General features: G+C 45.1%; 1 protein-coding gene across 1 annotated transcript in view; it reads right to left on the reverse strand.

Moving 5' to 3' along the window:
• Window positions 1-3117: 3117 nt before the first annotated feature.
• Window positions 3118-8956, reverse strand: part of LOC111953648 (bile salt export pump-like) — a 15226-nt gene continuing 9387 nt past the window's right edge. The window contains exons 19-22 of the mRNA XM_070435541.1: window positions 8320-8466; window positions 7881-8051; window positions 3461-3668; window positions 3118-3299 (exon numbers count right to left, since the gene is read on the reverse strand). Of these exons, the coding sequence (XP_070291642.1) occupies window positions 3118-3299; window positions 3461-3668; window positions 7881-8051; window positions 8320-8466 (708 nt within the window). The remainder of the gene's footprint in view (window positions 3300-3460; window positions 3669-7880; window positions 8052-8319; window positions 8467-8956) is intronic.

Consider the following 8956-nt stretch of genomic DNA (forward strand, 5'->3'; position numbering starts at 1 on the left):
AGTACCAGCGACAAGCCAACAGACGTTCCGTCCCGTCCTACCTGTACCCCGGCCAGAGAGTATGGCTCTCAACAAGGACTTACCGCTACGGGTGAGTCTTCGCAAGCGTCCCAGAGATTCATCGGTCCCTTTAAGATTGCCAGGGAGAGTCAATCCCGTTACTTTTCGCCTGCCACTTACCAGATCCCTTAAGATCAATCCAACATTTCACATTTCTTATTAAAACTGTTTGTTTTTCTCCCCTTATCCGGCAGGGCAGACCTCCCCTCCGCCCGTGTCTATCGGAGGCCAGTCGGCATTATACCACGTCCACCGGATACTGGATTCCCGCCGGGATGCAGCGGTCCTGGCAGTATCTGGTGGACTGGGAAGCTACGGTCCCGAGGACCGCTCCTGGGTTCCTGCCAAGGACATTACTGGACCCTGACCTCATTCGTCAGTTCAGGCTCTCCACCCGAAGGCTGTAGGAACGTCAGGCCGTTTCCTAGGAGGGGTTCTGTCAGGTTTTGGCCAGGACTGTTCTGGTTTTGTCACTAGATGTCCCCATTGCACCTTTTTTGAACCTTTTGTTTTCCTTGCTCTTTAATTGTTTGCACCTGTAGGTCGTCCTTTGTTTGTATTTATTTAACCCTGTGTGTTCCTCAGTCTTTGCTCAGTGTTTGTAAGTTAGCACCAGCCCAGCCAAGCCTTGTTCTGTAAATATATTTCTCTATTGGATTGTCCAGAGGTTCTCTGGTTTAGTTCTTGTGTGTATTTTTGAGTAGTCTTTTGGAGTTTTGTTTTCTCTGCTGTCTTTTACCACTTTGTGGAGTTTCTTTTGCATGTTTGAGGATTTCATTTTTGCCTCTTGGCTTTATGTTTGGACATTGTGGATTTATAATTCTTTGCCTGAAGTTTTTGTTCTTTTATTAAACCACCATCTCTAGAACTACGTGTCTGCCTCATCTCTGGGTTCTGCTGATATATTAGTGTACTTGTTTTCCTCGCACTAGCCGGCTCCTGACAATGTCTAATAGCGAAGCACCTGAGTGAGTTGGGTGCGCAATTACATAGGTACTTTCCCGAAACGGGTGACAACTGGATTTTTAATCCCTTTCCTGCCCTGCCTCCAATCCACTTACAGCCTGGAATCGAACCAGGGTCTGTAGTGATGCCTCTAGCACTGAGATGCAGTGCCTTAGACCGCTGCACCACTCGGTGCAGTTTAAAATGTCTAAAAAGCTGTTTCCATTTTAGAATAAGGCTGTAACGTAACAAAATGTGGAAAAGGTCAAGGGGTCTGAATACTTTCCGAACACACTGCGTTTATATATTTGTTTTGAAAACTTGGGGGGCCAAATAAAACCACCCACGGGCCAAATTTGGCCCACCATTTGGGGAACCCTGCCATYTTGGCTGGTATAAAAAAAGGAAAAAAGGGACACAGGAATTGAAAGTGTAGTATTTATATTTATTGTAAATWAAAAAATAGTTAATTCCGCATAGGGTCTAGTCTTCATTCTGATGGAGGAAACAGTTAGTCGATATCTGATTGTTTTGTGAATTAGGAGTGTAACATTAGTAAATGRTAAGGGTTCTTTKATCTTTTTTTAATACTATGGTCATTGTAGTTAAGGTTTGTGAATAGGAGTGTAGTGAGTGCAATGTTAGTGACTAATGTGACTGGAAGCATACCCTGTGATGWAACAGAGCTTAACAAACTTTACATCACTGTATGTTCAGTTAATTTACATTGTAGCATTAAACACGTTACATTTTGATATTCTGGTACCTTACCATGGGAAAAAGTCCTCTAGGAACCTCCTCTGTAGTCTGGAAACAAAGAGGCAACAAACAACTTTAGACTTGTTTGTGAAATTTTATATCAACCCGGATTTCTTTCAGACTAATCTGAATGAATAATACCATACCAAGTCAGCAAGGTGACTGACTGCCATGGTGTAGCTCTCCAGGCCATTCTCTGCTCTCTTGTTGTGTTCCCTCGCCATCTTCCTAGTAGCTAGCCAGATCTCTTTGCGCTTAGCTTCCTCCTCGGTGGACGGATAGGTCTTTCCTGCAAGCATGAAAAACGTCAACTTGTTTAAGGAATTTGACTTTATGTATACTGGGAATATCTATTTCAGTTAGTGTTGAACCAGTTTTACCATATTTAACTTTCCATGTTTCAAACTCCTTGTGCACCTCTGCTTCCTCCCTATCTTYAGGCTAAGGAATAAGAGAGGTCTCGATCATACAATTACCACCACAAATGAATGATTCATATATTCATGAACCATATAAGTGCAGTGAATTGCAATAATGCATCACCCTACCCTTCATCTTGTAACCTCCCCAGTAGTCTGTGAAAGGAAGCAARATGCATAGTATCAAGTAAGCCTATGAGAAAAGTATCATTAGTGACCAAATAAGCAACCTCCGAGTTAAACGTTTTTGTATAGTAGGCCTCTTCCTGACGGTGATCATACCTGGTAAGAAAATCTGTGATTCTCCCCCCGGTGAGCTCTCCGAGCCATTCTCTGCCCGCTTGTTGTTGTTCCATCACTCTCGTCCGTTAGCTACCAGACCTCCTTATGCGTTGGCTTCCTCCGTGGAACATAGCTCTTCCCTGCAATAATTTGACAATAAATTATTTATTATTTGACATAAATAAATGGTACAGCCTACCTGTCAGAAGTATTTTTCCCATGGTGAAGCTCTGAGCCATTCTCTGCTCTCTTGTGTTCCATCACTCTTGCCCTAGTAGCTAACCAGATATATCTTACGCTTAGCTTCCTCTCGGTGGAGTTATAGGTCTTACCTAAAACAATGTCCAATTTAGTAAAGATTAACTCAGCAAAAATGAAACGTCTCTTTTACACACCTGTCTTTCAAGATGAATTCATAAAAATCGAATTAACTTCACTGTTAAAGGTGTTACACTGATTTCCATGCTTGTTCAATGAACCAAACAATTAATGAACATGCACCTGTGGACAGTCGGTTAAGACACCTACAGCCATAGACAGAAGGCAATTAAGGTCACAGGTTAAGAAAACCCGACACTAAGAGGGCTTTTACTGACTGAAAACACCAAAAGAAAGATGCCCGGGATCCCTAGCTCATTTGCGTGAACGTGCCTTAGGCATGCCTGCAAGGAGGCACTGAGGACTGCAGATGTGGCCAGGGGCATAAATTGCGATGTCCGTACTGTGAGACGCCTAAGACAGCCGTGTACAGGAGACCGGCATGGAGCTGATCGTCCCCTCGAAGTGCAGACACGTGTAAACCCTGCACAGGATCGGTACACCCAAACATCACACCTGCGGGACAGAGGTACAGGATAGCAACAACAACTGCCCGAGTTCACACAGGGACACACAATTCCTCGCATCATGGGCAGACTGTCCCGCATAGGCTAGAGAGAGCTGCTGGACTGAGGGCTTGTAGGCTGTTGTAAGGCAGGTTCTTCACGCGACCTCACCGGCGATCAACGCGCCTATGGGCACAAACCCACCGTCGCTGGACAGAGCAGGACTGGCAAAAGTGCTCTTCACTGACGAGTACGCGGTTTTGGTCTGCACCAGGGATGATGGCGGAGTGCCGTTTATCGTCGAAAGACATGAGCGTCTACACCGAAGGCCGTTACTCTGGGCGGGATTTGATTTGGAGGTGGAGGGTCCGTCGATGGTCTGGGGCGGTGTGTCACAGCATCAACGGACTGAGCTCGTGTCATTGCAAGGCAATTCTCAAACACTGTGTGTTACAGGGAAGACATCCTCATGTGGTACCCTTCCTGCAGCTCATGCTGACATAGGACCTCCAGATCTGGACGAATGCACCAGGCTACCGCACTCGCTTTTCGGATTCCTGGCAGACAGGAATGTCATGTTCTGCCAGGGCCAGCGCGAAGAGCCCTGACCTCACATCCCATCTGAGCAATCGTTCTGGGACCTGTTGGTCGGAGGGTGAGGGTTAGTGCATTCCCTCCCAGAAGAAATGTCCGGGGAACTTGCCGGTGCCTTGGTGGAAGAATGGGGGAGTAACATCTACACCAAGGACTACGGGCAAGATCTGGTGGCAGTCCACGAGGAGGAGTGCCCTGAGCTGGTGGCCACACCAGATACTTGATGTTATTTTATGATTCCCCCCTCTTGTTCAGGGAAAACTTTCCACCTTCATCCACTACTGTCCCGTCGATTGTGGATGGGGGGGGGCGGGGGGCTCTCTTCTGCTGTTTCCTTGAAGTCCACAATCTCCTTTGTTTTGTTGACGTTTGAGTGTGGGGTTGTTTTCCTGACACCACCACTCAAGGGCCTCCCTTCATTCACTGATGGCGCGTTCGTCGTTGTTGGTAATGCCAGCCTACCCATGTCAGTAGTTCGTCTGCCAACAGTGATTGAGTTGGAGGCGTGCATGGCCACGCAGTCACGGTGAACAGGGAGTACAGGAGAGGGCTGAGAACCACACACGTAGAGGCCCAGTGTTGAGGATCAGCGGGGTGGAGATGTGTGGTATTCAAGTTGAGGCCCTTGTGGGTCAGCCGGATGGATGATCGACCATGTAGACAAATACAAGCGGTCTAGCTAAATCACATTTACTCGTCGACTGTTTTAATCACAGAACTCATTTACTGTTCAAGTCCCCCGAGTAGGTAATAAATAATAACTTGGTGTGGTGCTTGTATTTGTACAATACGCATGTGTGAATTGGAAATGTGTTTTCCGCATATCCCGCTCTCCTGAGACAGGGTCAGCCATTATAACGCGCAACCCTGGAGCTTAGGGTTGAGTGCTGAGCTTAAGGGGCACGTCAACAGATTTTTCACCTTTATTCAAACTAGGTTCCTTAGCGGTTATTGGCCCAGTGCCTTAAGCCGCTATGCTACCAGCCACCCAGTAGGTAGTAATGACATGGTAAGTGTGTTAAATCTTCTGAGGCTTGACTTTTCACCGGGGCAGGGCTGAGGCAGATAGAGAGGCAGAGTAGGAGAGACAGTGTAGGACAGAGACAGTATAGCAATAGTAGGAGAGAGACAGATATAGGACTAGTAGACCAGAGACAGTATGGGGACTAGTAGGAGAGACAGCTATAGGACTGTAGGACAGAACAGTATAGGACTAGTAGGACAGAGACAGCTATAGGACTAGTAGGACAGAGACAGTATAGGTTTAGTCAGTACAGAAGACAGTATAGGACTAGTAGGACAGAGAGCAGTATAGGACTAGTCAGGACAGGAGACAGTTAGGACAGTAGGACAGAGACAGTATAGGACTAGTAGGACAGAGACAGTATAGGATAGTAGGCGACAGATAAACAGTTATAGGACTAGTAGGACAGAGACAGTATAAGAATAGTAGGACAGATACAGTATAGGACTAGTAGGACGAGACATAATTAGGACTGATAGGACAGAGACAGATATAGGACTAGTAGACAGATACAGTAGTCAGGGACTAGTAGGGACGAGACAGTCAGTAGGGACTAGTTAAGGACAGAGAGCAGTATATGACTAGTAGGAGAGAAGACAGTATAGGACTAGTAGGACAGAGACAATAATAGACTAGTAGGACAGAGACACATATAGGATAGTTGGGACAGAGGACAAATATAGGAACTAGTAGGACAGAGACAGTATAGACTAGTAGGAGAGAGCACAGACTCAGTAACGAGTATAGTTAGACAGAGACAGTAATGGGACTAGTAGGACAGAATCAGTATAGGACTGTAGGACAGAGACAGTATAGGACTTAGTAGGACAGAGACCGTATAGGTAGTAGACAGAGACAGTTAGGCTTAGTAGACAGAGACAGTATAGGACTAGTAGGCCAGACAGATATCCTAGACAGACTAAGTAGGAGCAGAGACAGATAGGACATAGTAGGACAGAGACAGTATAGGACTTAGTAGGACAGAGATAGTATAGGCTGTAGGACAGAGCAGTATAGACTAGTAGGGAACAGGACAGTATAAGACTGTGGAGCAGATATACAGTATAGGACTAGTAGGACAGAGGACATATAGACTAGTAGGACAGCGCACAATATAGGCTAGTGGACAGAGACATATAGGACTAGTAGGACCGAGACAGCATATAGGACTAGTAGGACAGAGACAGTATAGGACTAGTAGGACAAGACAGTATAAGACTAGTAGGAGAGACAGTATAGGACTAGTAGGACAAGGGACAATATAGACATAGTAGGACAGAGACAACTATGGACTAGTAGGACAGAGGACAACATAGGACTAGTAGGACAGAGACATCGTATCTTAGGGACAAGTAGGAGCAGAGACAGTTAGGATAGTAGACAGGACAGTATAGGACTGTAGTACAGAGACAGGTATTAGGACTAGTGGACAGAGCAGTATGACTAGTAGGACAGAACAGTATAGGACTAGTAGGACAGAACAGATATAGATCAGTAGGACAGAGACAGTAAATAGATAGTACGGCAAGAAGTATAGGACTAGTAGGACAGACAGTATAGAACTTCAAATCAGAGCTAGGTCAACAATAAGGCTAGGATGATGATTTCATTCGTTTAGGAGTGGATGACGATCGTAGAGGTTGAGGACTCCATCTTTAGGAGTGGATGACATCGTAGAGAGTTGAGGACTCATCTTTAGGAGTGGATGACATCGTAGAGGTTGAGGACTCATCTTTAGAGTGGATGACATGTGGAGGTTGATGATCATCTTTAGGAAGTGGATGACATCGTGGAGGTTGATGACTCATCTTTAGGTGGATGAATCGTGGAGGTTGAGGACTCATCTTTAGGAGTGGATGAATCGTGGAGTTGATGACTCATCTTTAGGAGTGGATGACATCGTGGAGGTTGATGACTCATCTTTAGGAGTGGATGACATCGTGGAGTCTGATGACTTGAGATTGAAAACACACAAGTGGCTCAAATTCAGCACTTCCGCACTGGGCAAGACTTATTAGAGCACGTTAGCCCCACTTCTCACCCACTAAGTCAACAGAGACCCAGACACTCACCACCACACTTGATTCCAGGATACCGGCTCGCCGTTATCAATCAATATTGTATTGACGCTACATGGCACAAAGTCAAACAGTGTCCTCTAAGCGGACGGATTGTGAGCAGAAAGCCAGGAGAGATTATATTGCTTCACCGGCATACTAATTCACCCCTTGTCTGGGTGCTGGGAATCTGGGATGCACTGATGAAGACTCCATTCCATAAGGTCAGAGCGGTGTGATCACACATTACCGCTGATGGATGGACGCAGCAAATCTCATCCTGGTGTCAGGTCAGGGTGTCACGGTGTCAGTCATGGAAGCATCAACAAGACCTGGTGTAGGGAATACTGTAGTACTAGTCTGTAATACTAGTCTGTAGTACCAGTCTGTAGTACTAGTCTGTTCCAGGCTCTTCAATGAGTCTGTTATCTTAACCTTTGACTAAGGAAAATCAACTGCTGTAGAATGTATTATCGTCTGCAGGCAACTTAAATGCACCATATTTGATTTAAAGAATAAAAGGTTCCATTTAAAATCCAAAACATTTTAAATCGTAAATGTATAATGGTAAACACAGTACAAATGGTRGACAATCGTAAACAGTTACTTTATACCCTCAATGTAGATATTTGGATACAATTTATTCTTATGCAATACAGTTCATTACAAAAAAAGTCAAAACTCAAAGATTAAAGGTAGCCACTCAGACCTACAGTATGTCTCCGACATACTGTTTAAATGTAACGACAACAAATGAATACACATGACCAATTAACACGAAAGAATGTGTGACGGTTGACAGGATCCCTTCTGCAGAATAAATACTATATGACCTGGTGTGATGACCTGAACAGGCATTTCCTGGTTTGGCTCCTCTAACCCTGAGGAGTTAGCTGATTGGTGCACCGGTGGTGACAAGTTTGTAATAGGCCCCTTTGAGGGCCATGAGATGGTCATGTGGACCCTGTTCGATGACGAAGCACCTGGACATAACGGCGATGTCAGAGTTCTGGATGGTGGAGAGACGGTGGGCGATGACGATGCAGGTTCGGCCCTCCCTCGCGTTATCCAGCGCCTCTTGCACCGTCTGTAGCGCGCACACACACACACACACACAAAGCTTTGAGCTGATTTCACAATCACCCATTACTCACCATGATTACTGCCTCTGCCTCATACAATGGACCTAAGGCACAGGCAAATTGCATGCTTGCCTTGCCTCGTACCAATTCTAAAGCTATTTGAAATAGCTATCTGTAATAAAGCTATCTGTATAAATTGAATCTATCCTCATCAGGTTCAGGACWTCTTCTACTGCTCGTGGTGATGACAGGCGGTTGTCATGGAGACATTACCTTCTCGCTCTCCGTGTCCAGGGATGAAGTGGCTTCGTCCAGTAGCAGGATCTTAGGGTCGCGGATAATCTCCCTGGCGATTGCTATGCGCTGCTTCTGTCCCCGAGAGAGCTGGGAGCCCTGGGAATCCACGTTGGTGTCATATTTCTAAAGGGAGAAATTAAAACTTTAAAAGACTACTGTGCCAAACAAAGGGCTATAGGTGCCGGGTATACTCTGACAGACTTCTTGTGACTAGAAGTTTGGCACAGAAACTGGACATTTGTATTTGGATCTTAGTGTGCGGGTATCTTTGATAGAAACAAAGATGTTAGAGTGACTTGCCACAACTGATTTAAATGACATATCTAAATCGTTGGCATTTCCTTCCTAATGGTGCTACAAACTTCAGTGGCAATTTTGTGTTCTTTTAAGTTGGTACACTGACAGTATTGTTTTAAATTAGTACACAGACAGTGTTGTTTTAAATTAGTACACAGACAGTGTTGTTTTAAGTTGGTACAGTACAACTGACAGTATGTTTTTAAATTAGAAGCAGAGACAGTGTTGTTTTAAATTAGTACACGAGACAGTTGTACAATGTTGCAATGACGTCGGTTTTAAATTAGTAGCACAGACAGTGTGTTTTGAAGTTGGT

Source organism: Salvelinus sp. IW2-2015, linkage group LG27, assembly GCF_002910315.2.
Source record: "Salvelinus sp. IW2-2015 linkage group LG27, ASM291031v2, whole genome shotgun sequence".
NCBI lineage: Eukaryota > Metazoa > Chordata > Actinopteri > Salmoniformes > Salmonidae > Salvelinus > Salvelinus sp. IW2-2015.